Source organism: Solanum dulcamara, chromosome 4 (assembly GCF_947179165.1).
Source record: "Solanum dulcamara chromosome 4, daSolDulc1.2, whole genome shotgun sequence".
NCBI classification, from domain to species: domain Eukaryota; kingdom Viridiplantae; phylum Streptophyta; class Magnoliopsida; order Solanales; family Solanaceae; genus Solanum; species Solanum dulcamara.
Genome location: NC_077240.1, coordinates 81,508,496 through 81,526,539, shown reverse-complemented (window position 1 = coordinate 81,526,539; position 18,044 = coordinate 81,508,496). Strand labels below are relative to the sequence as shown.

The window sequence follows — 18,044 nt, the reverse complement described above, 5'->3', positions numbered from 1 at the left end:
CATCAAAGTCAACCATCTCCAAAATTGTCAAATCTACATAAGTTTTGCTCCCCACAAAAGTCACAAGGCAAGACCTATACACTTTCTCAACTAGCACAAACTCACCAACAGGTGTAGAACCACGAATAGACATGTCAAGTAAGTCACAATATAAATCAAGTCCATCAGCAAATGTGGAAAATACATAAGAAAATATGGATCCAGGATCAAACAATACGAAAGCCAAGCTATTGCAGACCAGAAGAGTACCTGTGATAACAACATCGGATGCCTCTGCCTCTGACCTCTCGGGGAAAGCATAACAATGGGCTCTATAGCGAAGCTATCTAGCTTCACCCCCTCCACCTCTATCACAAAATAAACCACTTTTAAATGTCTAACCCAATTTTATATGCACATTCTTACTAAAATCTTCAATTGCCTTTACCTAAGTTTACTTGTTGGGTCTTCATGTACCCATAATCTTGTCGTTCCTATATCTATCCACTCTCTCAGAGCTTACGATAAAGTCACCGATCCTTATTTAGAATATTTGAAATATACTCAACAACCTAAACACATTAATCGTATCTAAGATATACCCCTAGAACACATTATACCTATCGAGAAGACCGTACCTCAAATGATCTGCACCTTCTTACTCATTGAATAACTACAAAACATTATCAAATTCGACCCATTCTATCTCTATCCCAAGCGATATACATTCTTTCATAGGTCAGGTCGCTAGTAGAAGTAACACAATCCATAATCTAACCAAGTAAGCATCGATATCATTATAGTAGTCATATCCTGACCCTTTTTGATACACACTCAATCTATGAAATTGCAATAGAGATTCTGACCACAATCCTTTCACAAAGTGGCAAAATCCGCTCTTCTGTACTGAAGCAAGGTTGCATATTTGGATAAGGCACGAAACCTGATCTCACATGCTACAACGAATATCTTTCCTTGCTTTATATTTTGGAACTCATCTCGCCTCTTATTCCTCTAGGTTCGGGGGATATACTTCTCTATGAAGAAGTCAGAAGACGTTTCCTAGCTGCCTGATCTCTGCCCCTGGTGGGCTTTCTTCTGCGATCTCTACCACGATCTCTCGTCACTAACCACCTCTAGCTACAGCCCTAATGGCTGGCTCAGACGATGCTATTGTTTTAGTTCTGAACATTTGCGAAAATAGAGTGAAGAAAGTTAGATACCAATTTGTATCACCTAGATACCAATTGGATTCAAGTAATAGCACGAAAAAAAGAAGGAATGGAGTTTTCCTAAAGTCCCGTAGCCTCTCGAAGAAAAGTAAAGGCGTCCCCATACCGTTTCGCAAGACTCTACTAGACCTGTCCTTGTGTGATGAGATCACCGAACCTAAGGCTCTGATACCAAGTTTGTCACGACCCAAAATAGGCCATGAGTGGCACCCACACTTAACCTCCTGGGTGGGAGAACCAACGATACAAACCCCAACTAATAACAATAACGCGGAAGCTCAAATAAATACGTTTTCCCCAAAAACTGAAAGTCATCACATGAAGGACATCTAAATTCTAAAATTAAGCCTCAAATTATCAAACACCAAATACATAAATAACATAATGTGTCCAAAAACTAAGGACACCATGCCATGACAAGAGATCTCATCGCCAGCTAGAAGGATAGCTCACCCTGAAATCTTATGAACTGGAGACTGACTAGAGCTGAGGTCGAGTCGAAGTCGGTGGAACACTCGCTGCACCCCACAAAATAAAACAAGAAAAGATACAAGTAGGGGTCAGTATAGGACAACATGTACTGAGTAGGTATCATCGGCCGACTCAAAATAGGAATCAATATGCAATAAGTAATAGCGGAAAATCAACCGTAACACTTAACAGGTGGCAACCAACAAGATTAAGATCAAGTGACAACACAATGAACAATTTCATAACCAATCAACAATATTAAGATCACACATGAGGACTCAAGCCTCCATATCACACCCTTTTGGAAAATGAGTTATTGGAGATTGGATAGTATTAAGTCATTTTAATTTATTTTCCTTTAATATTACCGTGTCGGAACGTGATACCCGATCTAAATATACCGTGTCGGAGTGTGACACCCGATCCAAATATAATTAATTTATCATTCTTCATGATTATATTCCACTTCATTAACAATATTTCATCAAGCCTTCTTTATTCAAGACACCATTTTTGATAAGGCAAGTTCAAGATTATGGATTTCATGGCCTCGGGATTTTAGACCAATCACAACAACATATCAACCATCCAACCACAACAATTAAATGCGTAGTAAACTTCACACATATTACTCAATGAATATCAATCACTATTAAGAGTCTATCTATGATATAGAATAATAACCATAGCCTATCTCAACCGAAGATCCGAAGTAAAGCAAGCTAATTCGCCACTGTCCTTTCTTTCTTCAATGCCTCAGACCGTTTCCAATCTATCAAATATATAATATTTATAAATAAACTAGTCCGTAGACACCAATATTATTTATATGTTTAACCTAGACCCAACAACTCACTTGAATTTATAATTAATTTCCTCAATCCCAAGCTTAGGATTAAGCCTCAATTTCTTCCAATAACATAAATCTAATTATAATCATATACTACAATATACCTATTATTTAATTACCTATCTCAATATATCAAAACGTGAATTATAGTGTGATAGTTAAAAGAACAAAATTAAAAAGAAAAACTACTATTACGAACTAGTGCTCAATACGGATGCGAAATGCAGAATGTAAAGCACGAAAACAGTATCTTACTTGCTGGCAATTGAAGACAGGAGCACTATTATTAAATTCCTACATCATCATTGCCCTAACCATTAGGCCATCAATTTTTTTTTAATTTTATTTTTAACTTTCTCCAATGTAAAATATAGGTGCTATGACCTCTACTGCTATCCAACCTCAACCTTATCATTTTACTAATATTATACTAATTGTTGACAACAATTTTAATACAACTCAAAGTATTACAACAGAGAAGAAAACAACTTACCCGATGAGGTTTTTCGCCGCCACCCTTTCGTTCACCCCAAACAGTTTTCTTCTCCTTTTTCTTTTCTTTTCTAAAATTCTTATGTATTAAAAGTGTCAAATATCCTTAACCTAATTTAATAATATGAGATAAATGGTATAGGGTATAAAATAAGTTATCACTTTAGCCCATTGACTAAATTAATTATTTAAACTTACCCCTCAACTAATTAACCGTAGTTACCGAATAATCCAAAATATCCAATTAAAAATTTACGGGATGCGTCTTTTATGAAATAAAAGGTCCTAGTACTCAAAACGACCTACTGGGTCGTTACAGAATTCGATCTAGAAGTTAAACTCAAGATTTCAGATGATAATATTTTTTTACTTTAGAAAAACATAAAAATAAAATCTATAAACATCTATTTCCAATAATTGGGGAAATAGATGTTTGACTTTTTACCCTTTTTTTTGCCACATATTATTGCATACTAAATCTCAAAGAGTCAAATGATGCATCAACATCACTTATAAATTACTACAATCCAACTTGAAAAATAAAATCTCCAAGTAATTATATTCTAACAACGAAATAAAAGATGTAGCTAATCTTAGCATATAAAAGACATTTCAAAATATATGCTATAATATAGTCAAACCTCATAATGACCTCATTTGTTTAAATATTTTTTAGAAAAATATTATAAGGAAATTGAGTCCAATAAAAATCGTTATAGTGACTTATTATTATAAAATATGATTGTTATAAACAAATTTGTCTATATTAACGACTTCATAAAGTCATCAACTGCTTTAACTTTTTACTCTAACATTTAAATTTTGCGTGGAGTCATATACCTATGTACTACTCTATATTAGGTTTCCATATGAGACTTTTTAACTTTGTAAACAAAATAAATAAATAAAATCAATTTTTTAATTTTTTTTTTAAAAAAAGAGTCAAAAGTCTTTAAGTTGTTATAAATGAAGTTCACACTTCACAGTCCCAATAATTTGATAATTTGCACAGGGAGGAGTCGAAAGTTAGGCAATCCTACTATATTCTACCCCCTAAAGTTTGTTATACGTTTATAATTTGGTCCCCATTTTTCATCGATTACGTAATGCATAATAAATTTTCAGTATTTATGGACAAATTGTTTGTCCTTTATTGGATTTTACAATACCTTAATTTTTCCATTAATAACATTTTCTCTTAACTATAATTTAGATAAGTAATAATATATATTTAAGTCATTAATATTATTTTGGTTTCAAATTTTCAATTATGTCAACTTACATTCGAAACAACTCATATTATCATCTCGACTTTTTTTAGGGTTATAATAGGATGAAAATGACCCCTTTTGAGGTCTCGAATTTAAATTTTAAAATTAAAAAAATATAGGTATGAATTAGAGGCGGGATCAGAATTTAAAGCTTATAAATTTGAAATTTTAGCCTCTTTAATTAAGTCACGGGGTTCTAATTTCTTTGTCTTATTTTACCTTTTAGTCTGTTTTAAAAATATTGTCTCTTTCCTTTTTTGATAATTCTTTAATTTTAATTTTTCACACATATTCAAGACCATAAGATTAAAGATTAAAGAATATTTTGGTACATTTGACATGACTTTAATTTAAAATTATAAGATTTAAAAATCTTCTTTACTTTTTTAAACGTCGTACCAAGTCAAACAAGACAAATAAATTAAAACCAATGAAATAATATTTTATACATGTTAAATGAATTTCCTAAAATAAATACAATAATTCAACCAAGATTATTGAGTACAGATAAACTCGTATACCTTGGTCTCTATCTAACTCCATCCCCAATAAAGAATATTTCCCTTATTATAAACATGACGGACATCTGAATTAGTCGAAATTCGAAGCGGATACCAAATATCGTTTGGAATAAAAGGTAGAGAGGAACATGCGTAAAACCAACGGAGACAAAGGTAAATAAGAAGTGGGAATTATTCATTTCTATGGACTTTTTTTTCTGTGGTTAGTATTATTGGGAATATAAGAATATAAGATAATGTATTTAATGTAGTTCTCACACACACATATAGAAATTGGTTCTCACTTTTCAAAAAATGTCTTATCTTTCTCCTCGTGACACTAATTTATTTTACTTTTTAATATTATAAGAAAGAAATTTACAAATTGAAAAGGATGGTTGAGTTGATTATTCATATGATCTTTCAAATGTGGGGTCTAATCATATTAAGATTCCTGTATGTTTTTTCGATCGAGCTTGTTGCATGGGGTTTATCTAGTGCAGTTTATTTCTTTTATGTTATTTGTAAGATATTATATCTGAAGAAGGATTTACTTAGTATGTGCTCACCCGAGGGATAACATTTATAGATTCCCTTGTCTCAACTTTAATAATTTTTTTAAAAGGGAATAAATTTGGATTTTTATTCGTCCAACACAATTTTATTGCACGTGTCATGAAATATCAGAACAAAGCTAGACAACCGTTAAGAGTCGTAAATTAGACTTAATTTATGTATGAAACAAATAAAAACTTTAAGTGGATTAATTTAACACCTAAAAGTTATGGTTCATGAAATAATGTAAATTAGATATAATTTAAGTATGAATTTAATAAAAACGTGATAATTTGAAGGGGTTTCTGATCCAAAAAGGTTTTCTTTTTTCTTTTTCAAAAGCCAATTGTAAAAACAATTTTAAAAAAAATATTCAAACAGAAGCAACCTAATTTCCTTTGAAATGTTGTCATTTTTCCTTCAAGAAACTTTCCTCTTTTTTTTTTGTTTAATAGACGAACATATTACTCTATTACTTTTGATTTTTTTAATAGTACATATTTATTAAAAGCACAAAATACTTCTTGGACTTTGCACAATATAATAATTATACTTTGAATATTATTTTATTAAAAAACACATAATATACATTTCTTGGACTTTATTCAACATATTAACAATTCAAGCACACAATAACAACATGGTCAACATAGTTTATATATATTTCACAAAGTCTTTCCAATATTATTTCTAATATGAAGACTTTGACAAATATGCTTATTTGCCAACTATAAATATCCATAGCCCTTTGCTCCCTTTCCCTCCAACAAATTACCAAACAAACCAAAAAAAGAACAACAAGATCATTATAATTTTCCTCTCTTTTATACCAAAGTTTTACTAAACTTCATTTTTTTTTCAATTTAATTTTTCTTGTTCTTAATTTATCTCCATTTTAATTACAACAATGGGTCTCTCAAAAGCTTCCTCTGAGTCTGATGTTTCAATACACTCCACCTTTGCTTCTCGCTATGTTCGGACTTCTCTTCCAAGGTAAACATTGTATCAGTGTCCAAATCAGGAATTTCGTTAATAATATATGTTCAAAGTTTAATACATACATATATATATATATATATATATATATATATATAATATTATCAGAAATGAGTTTAGAATTTTGATTTGATGAGTTTAATCTTTACGTTCTTACAACTGAATTCATTGCTTGGATTCATAATCTTTTATCTATCTAAGTTTGAATGTCTTTAACATGCGTGGAGCTAGGGGTAATGAAAATTTCTCCAAAAATTATATTGTATATGTAAGGTTTAAAATTATTTTTATATATTTATATGTTGTAGACGTTGAATTTTTTTGGATGTTTTTTCATATATATATATTTTTTAATATTTTGAATCTTCTCAGTGAAAATTCTAGCATCGCCACTAATTTTTAACATATATTTCTATACTCCACCACTCCCCCAAGATCGTGAGATTATAAAGACTATATTATTATTGTTGGCTTATATATTAAGCACGTTTTTGACTTATATATGCGTTTGATAAACATTTAAAGTGCCTATAACTTAAATCTTTTAATTTCTTATTGTAGTTACGTTATATCAGCTTATAAACATATTTAGTTTGATCGAAATATTTTAATTAACATTTTTTTTTGTTATTTTAGGTTTGAGATGCCAGAAAATTCTATGCCAAAAGAGGCAGCATACCAAATAATTAATGATGAATTAATGCTTGATGGCAATCCAAGGTTGAATTTGGCATCATTTGTGACAACATGGATGGAACCAGAATGTGATAAGCTTATGATGTCTTCAATTAACAAGAATTATGTTGACATGGATGAATACCCTGTCACCACTGAGCTTCAGGCAATTTCTTCTTCCCTATTAATCTGACGTATTTTAAATTTTATAACAAGATAAACACAATGGATGTTTAACCACTTTAATTAAGGTAACTTTTTAAAATAAAAATAGACTATATGACTAAAGCTACTGAATTATGTCAAATCTCTACCCCTCTCCTTTTAGAATTGTTTTTTTTTAATTATTCTCCTTTATTCTTTTTCGAACAAACAGACTTTTGTCATTATATTTTCAGAACAAATACATCTTTGTCGTTACAAAATTGCCAAAAGTACCCTTTACTTCTATGACAACTTTTGAAATGAAAAGTGGACTACACGTGTGTATTTATTTTACATATTTAATTAACTAATTGGATATAAACACGGGCCACCCCACACAGTGGAAGTATACTGGATTTGTTGTTGTTGTTGTTATATAAACACGGTATGTGTGTAAACTTTTACCATTAACAAATATACATTCCCAACGGATTTATGATTTAACCATGAAAAATGAATATAATTTGATATAAATATTACAAGTATCTTTCATGATTTCTAAAAATAGTTATTCTGTAAATTGCAGAATCGGTGTGTGAACATCATAGCGCGTTTATTCAACGCGCCTTTGAAAGAGGAAGAAACAGCAATTGGTGTGGGAACAGTGGGCTCATCAGAGGCCATAATGTTAGCAGGCCTGGCCTTCAAGAGAAATTGGCAAAACAAACGAAAAGCTGAGGGAAAGCCTTGTGATAAGCCCAATATTGTTACTGGTGCAAATGTTCAGGTATATCATAGTGATATACAAAATAATCTTTTTAGTATACAAGATATATACACTCCTTCCGTTGTGTTTTACTTGTCGTGTTTTTAGTACAAAAAGTATTTTTTTACAAAAAATATTAGTCGTTAGAGATTGAAGGCTAGGGCTATCTCACTTGATGAGCTTCTACTTCATACGAGATGTGGAAAAGACAAAAGTAATGAGAGAAAAGAAATGAAAAGAAGTATATGTGATTTGATTTTTTTATTTAAATATATAAATCGAGCGGAAAGTACTGGATCAACCCTCACAATGTAAACACACATTCTAAAAGGCGGGATGCTATGTAGGGGTTCCAAGGGAGTTCAATTAAATTTCATTCGTTAAATAATCATATCATGTAAATAGGAAACAATGATATTCTTTTGCTTATTATAAAAAATATTGAATCACCTTGGTCCTTGATATAAGGAAAAATTATAATGCAATACTAAAAGTGGTTCAAAAATTACTTTAGCTCACATCACATACCCTAAATCTAGGTGTTCAAAAATAATTCTAATATTTCTTTAAAATCTTCTTATTTGAATTTCTGTCACTGTATTTCAAGAACTTGTTATACATAAAAGTAAAAGAAAGTTTTTGATTTTTTTGGGCCTTTTTTTTTTTTTTTAGGTGTGTTGGGAGAAATTTGCAAACTACTTTGAAGTGGAATTGAAAGAAGTGAAGCTAAGGGAAGGATACTATGTGATGGACCCAATCCAAGCTGTAGAAATGGTAGATGAGAACACTATTTGTGTTGCTGCTATTTTGGGTTCAACACTTAATGGAGAATTTGAAGATGTCAAACTCTTGAATGATCTTTTGATTGAAAAGAACAAGCAAACTGGGTAAACTATTTCTACTCTAATTTTTTTTTATCCTGTCCTGAAAGAACGATATGTTTGTTGGATTTTTCATCACTACTCATTTAAATGAAAAAAAAAATATGTGGAACTTCAACTACCTCACGTTTAAACGATATGTTTGATTCTTTAGATATATTTGGCTTATATGTTAAAGATTCTTAAAGGGATTTGGCCCCCTGCGAATTCGTAAATCTGAGGAGCATGCTGCAACAAAAGGATGGTTCCCTATGCAAGCCATGGGATTTTTCACAATCAATATTTGAGTATTTAATTTTAGCATCCCCTTTTAAATGAAAAGATATGTAGAACTCGCATTACCTCTTGTTTAAAGAATATTTTTGATACTTTAGATATATTTGACTTACATATTAAAGGTTTCACTGCATATTTTTTCTATCTGATATACATATTTTTATACACATATTAGATATGAATTATATAATCATCGGCTGTTTTTTAGTTTAAGCAGTTGGATGAACGATCATATAGACATGTCTTCTTTCTTTCTTTAAAAAATATTTATGATTTTATTTTGTTTTTTTGGTAGATGGGACACACCAATTCATGTGGATGCAGCAAGTGGTGGATTTATTGCACCATTTATCTACCCAGAGTTGGAATGGGACTTTAGGCTTCCTTTAGTGAAAAGTATTAATGTGAGTGGACATAAATATGGGCTTGTCTATGCTGGTATTGGTTGGGTTATTTGGAGGACTAAACAAGACTTGCCTGAAGAACTTATTTTTCACATCAATTATCTTGGTGCTGATCAACCTACTTTTACACTCAATTTCTCCAAAGGTAATACTCAATCTCTCAATTTCATCCATCCCAATTTACGTGACACACTTTTCTTCTTATTTTTTCTTTAATAGAAAAGAGTGTGACCTAAGTTTATGTGAATGTAGGTTCAAGTCAAGTCATTGCGCAATATTATCAGCTTATCCGCTTGGGCTATGAGGTAACCCTAAAAAATTGAATCATATGACATTGCTAAAAATTATCTCCGTGTGACCTAGGTTTATGTCTTGAAAACAGTCGCTAATGCTTACATTATAGTAGATTGTATGCGTCAGTGAATATGGAAAATCAAATAATTGTGATTCGTGCGTATAAAATTTGTTATTTCAATATTAAATTTGAGCAAATTTCAGGGATATCGAAACATTATGGAAAATTGTCGTGAAAATGCAATTGTGCTAAGGGAAGGACTTGAAAAAACAGGACGTTTCAACATAGTCTCCAAATATGAAGGTGTACCCTTGGTGGCATTTTCCCTTAAGGACAATAGCCTTCACAACGAATTCGAGGTCTCCGAGACACTCCGTAGGTTCGGGTGGATTGTCCCAGCCTACACTATGCCAGCTGACGCGCAACACGTTACAGTGTTGCGCGTCGTGATCCGTGAGGATTTCTCCCGAACCCTGGCAGAGCGTCTGGTCCTTGACATCGTGAAGGTCTTGAACGAGCTCGATACGCTTCCGGCTAGGTTGAGTGCCAAAATGAAGGAGGTAAGGGAGAATAATTTGATGATCAAGAATGGAAAGAAAACAGAAATTGAAGTTCAAAGGGAAATTACTGATTTTTGGAAGAAATTTGTTTTAGCTAGGAAAACATCTGTTTGTTAGGGAAGGATTAATTGTTTTAAGGAATAAGTATTAATAGTAACTTTTTATTATTAATTACAAAAAATGTGATTTTTCTTTTTTGTTATTTTGTTATAAGTGACTAACAAAAATTTATATATGAAGGATGATAATGAATGTATCATCTTTTGTTCTATTGAATTAATATTATGATTGCTATGTTACGTTGCACCTCTTTTTATTATTATGTCTTGTGGGATTTCTATTAATTTATTTTTCATTATGTTAAGTCTTTTTTTTTTTTGTATTTTTGGTTTGTACAAATAATAATTGGTATTCCCTCTGTTCATTTTTGCTTGCAAACGTTTTGCTTATTTAGAGACAAATTACATGAACTTTGACCTATATCATATTAATATGAGAAGAATTGCACTTATAGTATTCTTAGTATAATTTTTGAATATTTTAATTTTAATTTTAAAGCATTAAATTAATCTTATTTAATTTAGTTTTAATAACTAGTTAAAAATTAACTCTCGAACAGTGAAACATAACCAATAAAATTCAATATTTCCAGCCAGACATACTGGGATTGAAAGTATCAATTGTTTTTTCCTTGTGTATATTTTGTTGATTGTGTTGTATAAATAATGGACTATATTCTTTATAACTATTGCTTCACAGATTGTTCTCATCTATAGAAATAATAAAAAAAAACAAGCCACTATATGTATATCAGTAGCGGAATCAATATTTTCATTTAAAGATTCAAAATATAATGAAATTGTAATGATCTATTCGGTCGTTTTGAGTACTAGGACCTTTTAGTTCATAAAAGACTTATCTTGCAAATTTTTAATGGGTATTTGGACTATTCAATAACCATAGTTATTTAGTTGAAGAGTAAATTTAAATAACTAATTTAATTAGCGGGCTAAATTAATAATTTATTTAACACTCTATACCAATTATTAAAGAAAAGGAATACGATTTATTAATTTTGATACATAATTAAATAGAAAAGAAACTAAATAACAGAGAAAAAACCTTATCTGCGGAGCCGACGAGGAGAGTGCAATTGCTGCAGGTAAATCATCCATTGCATAAGTCTTTATCATGAATGTTGATAGTTATATTATTTTATTATATTAGTAACTTGTTATGAAGAGAATCTGTAATGGAGATTGCTTTTAGTTTTTCTAATGATGATATAGTAGATTAGTGCTACTATTTCTACAAGCACAACGACAAATTTAATATGAAGGTATACGTTTCGTCAACGATTTAAAATATAATAAAATAAACAGATGAAAAATTTAACCTATACTATATATAAAGATTAAAAAATAAAAAATAATAATTTGATGTCCTACAATGAAATGTGTCAAGTTTTTATGAAGAAAATCATTACAACATTGAATGATTAAGTGCACAAACTTAACCATTCCATCTCTCCACGTATAGCTTCAACTAACCCACTAAGCAAAAAAGTAATATCAAGCCATTTTCACAATTCAAGTTCACACAAGAGACTCCTCCACAACAATAACGAAAAAAAATAATTAAACTCTTCCACGTTTAATCAGAGATTTTAACTTTGAAGAAAATGAAAAATTCCCCTAATAGGAAGCGTTTTGAAAAGTAAAAGAATCGCGGTGGATATATTATGTCATCAAATAAAAAAATGTATCGCTCGTACGTTAATTTAGAAATTTGATACAGATTAATGATATATAATTAAAATATACGACTAGTTACGAGCTATGTAGCGAAAGATTAGTAACAAATTTCGTAATTAATTCCCAATTTTTTTTTATAATGAATCAATTGGATGTTATGTAATGCAAATCTGAACTAATTGAGTCAGTATACTCCGGATACTAAACAATTATACCAAAAGAAAAAAGAGACCTCTCAACAACCAAAACCCTATATAAACCCAAGCCACTAAGTCCATAAAACCACCAACCACATCTTACACACACTTAGAAAGAAAAACAAAAGACTTCTCCACTTCACCAAAAAATTAATATGGCCTCCAATAACATTTGCAACATTTACTGTATAACCATTATATTCATTTACTTTCTAGCCACAATTAACAACAATCCAATTCTCCCACAAGCAAATGCAGCAACAGGAAATTGTGGAAATGCACCAGCAACTAGCTTAGTCCCATGTCTTGGTGCAGCCAAAAATGCAAGGGCTAAAGTCCCTCCAATTTGTTGTGGCAAAGTTGGGGCATTGCTAAAGACTTCACCAAAGTGTCTATGTGCTGCAATATTGTCACCAATAGCCAAAAATGCAGGGGCTAATCCTGCTATTGCTGTCTCTATCCCTAAAAGATGCAACATCAAGAATAGGCCTATTGGCAAGAAATGTGGAAGTAAGTGTAACAAATGTCTTTTTTTTTCCTTAATGAGTTTAACTTATATATATATCGGATTCGTAATAAGAGAATTCGTATAATATCAGGTCATCCAAAAGATAATTTCAAGTAGTCATGCATAATAAGTGAATTTGTACGATATCAAATCATCTAAAAGATAATTTCAAGTAGCGATTCATAATAAGTGGCTTAGAGGGCATTGGTTAAGCTTATAAATTGATCAAACTAGTTTATACGTATTTTTTGGCATATCTACATTAATATATAGTGCTTATAAACTCAAATCAACCAATAAATAAATGAATAAAAGTTGGTCATCCTAACTTATAACTTATGATTTTATAACTTATAAGTACTTTTATTCAAAGGCGAATCTAGATTTTTATTCGATGAGTTCAATCTTTAAAATTATGGGTTATTTGTAAAAATGTTTCACACAACACATACACTGTATGTGTTACGCATAGAAAGTAATGGATTCAGTTGAACCAGTAATTGTATGACTACATCTACATCCGCTACTATTTCGATTTAACCAGCTACCTTTTACGATTTTATCCTTAATATCTTTTGTAATTTTGGATATACTCTTCCTACCACATAACTTTTAATTATTTCTCTATTCTATTTTTGTAATTTATACTTTCTTATGTAAAAATATTTTTAAATTTATATTTTTCTATAAATAGATTTAAGGACATTTCAGCCATTTTAATAGACAAGTGATTATTAGCTTCGTTTTACCAATTACATTAGCTACTTATTATCAAATTTCAGGACTTCTATTCAAACACATAACTGCTTATTTATAAGTAATATAAAAATAGATTTAGAGGCCAAACTATTTTAGTAAAAATGGCTCAAATTGAGGCTAATCTTTGGGCTTTTTTGAATGTGTAGTGGGGGGAAGATGTTTGGGCTTAACAACTAAAATATTAGCCCATTTATTCAAAAGCCCAGTTCATTTGTCTACCCATTTAGGGTCATTTGCACTTTTGTCCCTATTTTGTGCTGGTCTTTAATTTTGCCTTCAAGGCAAATAACTTTTCCCCGGGGTATCTGTTTATATTATCATATCATAATATTTCAAAAGTTATGCCCCGCGCTTTTAAAGATTTTATATTTTGCTAGACATAAGTTCGATTACTAGGTCAAAAATTAAAGACCAACTTACTTGAAGGTCAAACCGTGCGATTAAATGACCAATTTAGTCTCTGTTCTTGTTCTTGTGCAAATCATTAATCAAGTTCTTTTTTATACCCTTGCAGGATATATTGTTCCATAAGTTTATAATTCTCAGCTTGGATGGATGAATAAAGATGAATTTCCAGCTTCTTGATTATTAATTATGTTTTACTAATATAAAAGTATTTCCATTTTGCTACAAAAATAAATTGTTGTTAATTTGGTATTATGTTTAACAAATGTACTACATCTCCATAGTTCCAAATTCCAATCATCATGTTTAGATGATTAAATGGACAACTACTTTTTTGTTTTTCTTGTTCCAAGAAACAACTATTATGTCTATATTTATATTCTCTACATGGGAAAACAAGTTAATAGGAAACTTTAAGAGTGAAATAAAGGATAAAGAGACTTTGACTTAGTTAAAGTTAATTATGTGAATTTGAGACTTAATTATAATTTGTAAGATATTGGGGACGAATATTAAAATATTCAAATTTTAAAAATTGATTATCTTTTTTTTTCATTTTTAATGATCCCTTTTAGCTGGTTTCCGAACATAATAAATATGATCTAATGGACGATAGCTTGCGAGAAAATTGAAGCCTAATGACATAATATTTTAAGTAGTGCACAACAAGACATACAATAAAGTAAAAAAGACTTTTAGGATTAGGATTATGACACTAGAAGAGGAATGTTTGAACTCATTTTATAACCTCCCATCATAAATTTATGTGTAAAAATTCATTAAAATTACAACTAACAATATGATATATAATTAAATCAATAATTTAAAAATGCAATGGGTTCACTGTTAAGAATTTTAAAAATTGAACACGTAACACTTAAATCTTGTGATCTGCCTCTGGTTCGTGTTCTAAATATAAAAAAATGTGTTTGGTAGGAAATGTTTTTCCTTTAACGGGCGTCATGCAACCGGATTCCGAATATGTCAGGACCCTAATATTCCTTATTCTTGATAGCACAAGAAAGAGAGATTATGGAATCTCCTGAATTCACCGCTACACCTTTCAATTATATTTTTCTTATTCCAAGAGTGAAAAGAGTATCATATAATCGGTTATACTATCCAAAAACAAGTATAAGTATCGGACATTAAGTGGATCCCCCTCCCCCACCCCCTCTTCCTTTTTAAAAAATAACTTTTACTAGTAAAAACACATGTTTTTTAATGGACAAAATCGATAAAAGAGCGTCACTAAACAAGAATTTTTGAGAAAAAAAATCAACAGATGAAACTCTAATAAAAATAATCACATCGATACGATTAATCGGTGGATATATATTATCAAAATTACTAATAAACACCATCAGAATCTTCTAGCTTTTTCAAACTTTTTTATTAGAATTTTCGACTTCGACACTCTAAGAGTTATTATACATAGCAAGTGGTTTTGGATTGCGACGCACCATGGTAGATTGTTTAACAAAAACATGACAGAATTGTGGTCCTATTGAACGTTGATGATGAGAGAAAATTGAAGCCCAATTAGGCTAGACATACATACTATTTTTAGTATTGCTTCCAACAAAACTTTTTCTTGTTCAAAATACTTTAGGATGTGGATTGTGACATTAGAAGAGGAATATTTTGTGATGACATGTTCATGTTGTAGTTGTGGTCACATAAAATTGCGAGCAAGGATGTTCGACTGATCACCATCCATGTTTTAACATGTATAACCATGCCTCTAAGTAGTCGGTTGATTATAGATTTCAAAGATTTTCACATTATTTTTGAAATCTTAGAGTTGGAATACTTAAAGTTGTGTTTGTTATAGTTTTTGCCAAGACTATTTGGTTGTACCTTTTAAAAACAAACATGAAAATGTTTTAAATTTCATAGTTTTAAAAAACTAGCAAAATCATTCAATTTGACTAATTTACCTGAAATAGACAATCAAATCTATTTTGAAAGAGTAATATCACATTACATATATATAGTGACATACTATCATAGATTAAATTTCATATACGAGCTAGTACATGTTATTACATTTTGTTAGTTTTTAAATGCTATTACAAAGATTCATTAGTACAACAAATCAACAACATATCGTGTGAATAATTTCTTCTCGTCGGGTATGTATTTTTTGATCAATTGACCGAGAAGATGAAGCGGCATTGTTAATCTTCATCGCTGATTGGTGGCTGATATGAAAGATTTTTTTTTTTTAACCCAAAAACAAAAAAATTAGGGCAAAATAAATTGGAAAACATATTATAAGTTATTTTTTAAATTTGAAATACAACATCAAATTGAATATAAATTTTCATAACTAAACACTAATATTTGTATAAAGTAAAATATTATTCCCAAAAATAAATTTAATAACTTTTATGGCCAAATGATCCTTAACATCGACTCTTTGCTCTTTTATGAGTGGATATATTATTCATCACGTCTGCTTGTTCATTTGTTATGACTTCTCCAATTTGAATGCGTAGTCATGAACTAGTTTTCTAAAACCAAATAGAATTTTTAATAAGAGAATGAGAGTTGTCGACTTCAATTATTATTTAGGTGCGATTCATATTTGATCTGATTCTGTCCATCTTATTTTTTTTGCGTTTTTGACAATCCATCTTTGTCTCAGTAAAGTCGTCTTTCAATGACACATTTTTGCCATCTTCTCTATTACTTACAAAAAGTGAATTGACCGTTCAAAAACGAGATACGTGAAATCTTATTTCTCCTTAATTTTTCATCCAATCTTGTCTCTTTTTTCTTTTGTTGTTATGACTAGACTCGTGATATATTCGAGTTGTTTAGTTAAAACATCTTTGACTTAAATGAATAAGTATTTTTAGATTACTATATATTAACATAAAAAATTACTTAAATTTAAAATAAGCAGTGTGATAAAGATATATAAATGAATGTCAAATTTTAATTAAAAATTAAAAATACAACAATGAAACGAAATAGTACTTAATCTGACTTTAAAGTCAAATTATTTTGCTTAAACTATCATAAATGAATACCTACTTATATCTAGATTAGCTATAATTTGATTTTGACCTATATCTTCCAACAACAATATTTCAATGATATACAACACAAATATAATTACTAGGTAATCAAACCCAAATATTACTTTTTATCTTCCAATTTATGTGATATATGAATTTATTCTAAAAATAATATTCTTTCTATTTTAAAAATAATTTAATTTTTAACCTCATATTTTATTCTTAATAAAATAATTCATAGTTAAATAAACATTTAAAATTTATGTAAGTTTTATGTTAAATTAAATATATCATATAAATGGAGACAGGATGAGTATTAAATATAGGGAAAATTACGCGAATAGACAAACAAATACTAGTTAATTAGCTAGCATAACTATAGTTTGAATTAATTACGGCTCGCCACTAACATCTAACTATAATTACAGTTTGAGTTTTGTATATTTTGCACGATTATACAAACGTTGTGTGCGATTATACAAATGCGCGAATTGTATATCAAAATATAAAAACACTGCGAATTGTATATAAATGTTATACAAAAACTGTGAATTGTATAACGAATTATACAAATGCTATACAAAAATTGCGGATTGTTGCGCGAATTATACAAACATTGCTATAACTATAATTACGAAATGTAATTATTCAAACTATAATTATAAAACATAATTAAAATATTTTTATGTGGTTATATGCAAAAATTCCTCCAAAATATATCATATCAAATCAATGTCATTCACACAAATTTAGATGTTTCTCATTTAACCTACACAAACCAAATTTCTTGCTCCATGTTTGAAAAATCCACAAAAAATCATTCAAAATTCTTCACCTATGGGGGCACATACCTATTTGACCTAAAGCCAGCATGACATTTTGTAGGTCCCACTAAAATTAAGTATAATTGAAGTGCTAACCAACCCCATGGAAACTCTCAAAAGATTTTGGGGTCTACTTTTGTTTACTTTTGGTTTGATATGCTAACTGATATGACAAAGAGGAAGCCCCACAAACAAACCTAAAGTTTCAAAGGAGGAAAACAAGT

At 30.1% G+C, this 18,044-nt stretch overlaps 2 protein-coding genes across 2 annotated transcripts; both read left to right on the top strand.

The window, feature by feature from the left end:
* The first annotated feature begins 6,100 nt into the window (after positions 1-6,100).
* On the top strand, positions 6,101-10,652 carry LOC129887918 (glutamate decarboxylase 4-like). Its single transcript, XM_055963162.1, has 7 exons — positions 6,101-6,343; positions 6,983-7,187; positions 7,752-7,952; positions 8,604-8,818; positions 9,384-9,637; positions 9,745-9,797; positions 9,991-10,652. Exons 1-7 carry the CDS (start codon positions 6,258-6,260, stop codon positions 10,462-10,464), a joined length of 1,488 nt encoding a protein of 495 aa, XP_055819137.1. The 5' UTR covers positions 6,101-6,257; the 3' UTR covers positions 10,465-10,652.
* A 1,738-nt stretch (positions 10,653-12,390) lies between these two features.
* On the top strand, positions 12,391-14,309 carry LOC129885217 (non-specific lipid transfer protein GPI-anchored 15). Its single transcript, XM_055959414.1, has 2 exons — positions 12,391-12,808; positions 14,080-14,309. The coding sequence occupies exons 1-2, from the start codon at positions 12,454-12,456 to the stop codon at positions 14,094-14,096; spliced, it is 372 nt and encodes a 123-aa protein (XP_055815389.1). The 5' UTR covers positions 12,391-12,453; the 3' UTR covers positions 14,097-14,309.
* Positions 14,310-18,044: the final 3,735 nt, after the last annotated feature.

What these genes read in the sequence shown, in the direction of transcription:
- LOC129887918 (XM_055963162.1), top strand. Translation starts at nt 6,258, where the DNA reads ATGGGTCTCTCAAAAGCTTCCTCTGAGTCTGATGTTTCAATACACTCC. An exon ending in GTTCGGACTTCTCTTCCAAG is followed by an intron (nt 6,344 to 6,982) that starts GTAAACATTGTA and finishes TTGTTATTTTAG; the next exon opens with GTTTGAGATGCCAGAAAATT. An exon ending in GAAAAGAACAAGCAAACTGG is followed by an intron (nt 8,819 to 9,383) that starts GTAAACTATTTC and finishes TTTTTTTGGTAG; the next exon opens with ATGGGACACACCAATTCATG.
- LOC129885217 (XM_055959414.1), top strand. Translation starts at nt 12,454, where the DNA reads ATGGCCTCCAATAACATTTGCAACATTTACTGTATAACCATTATATTC.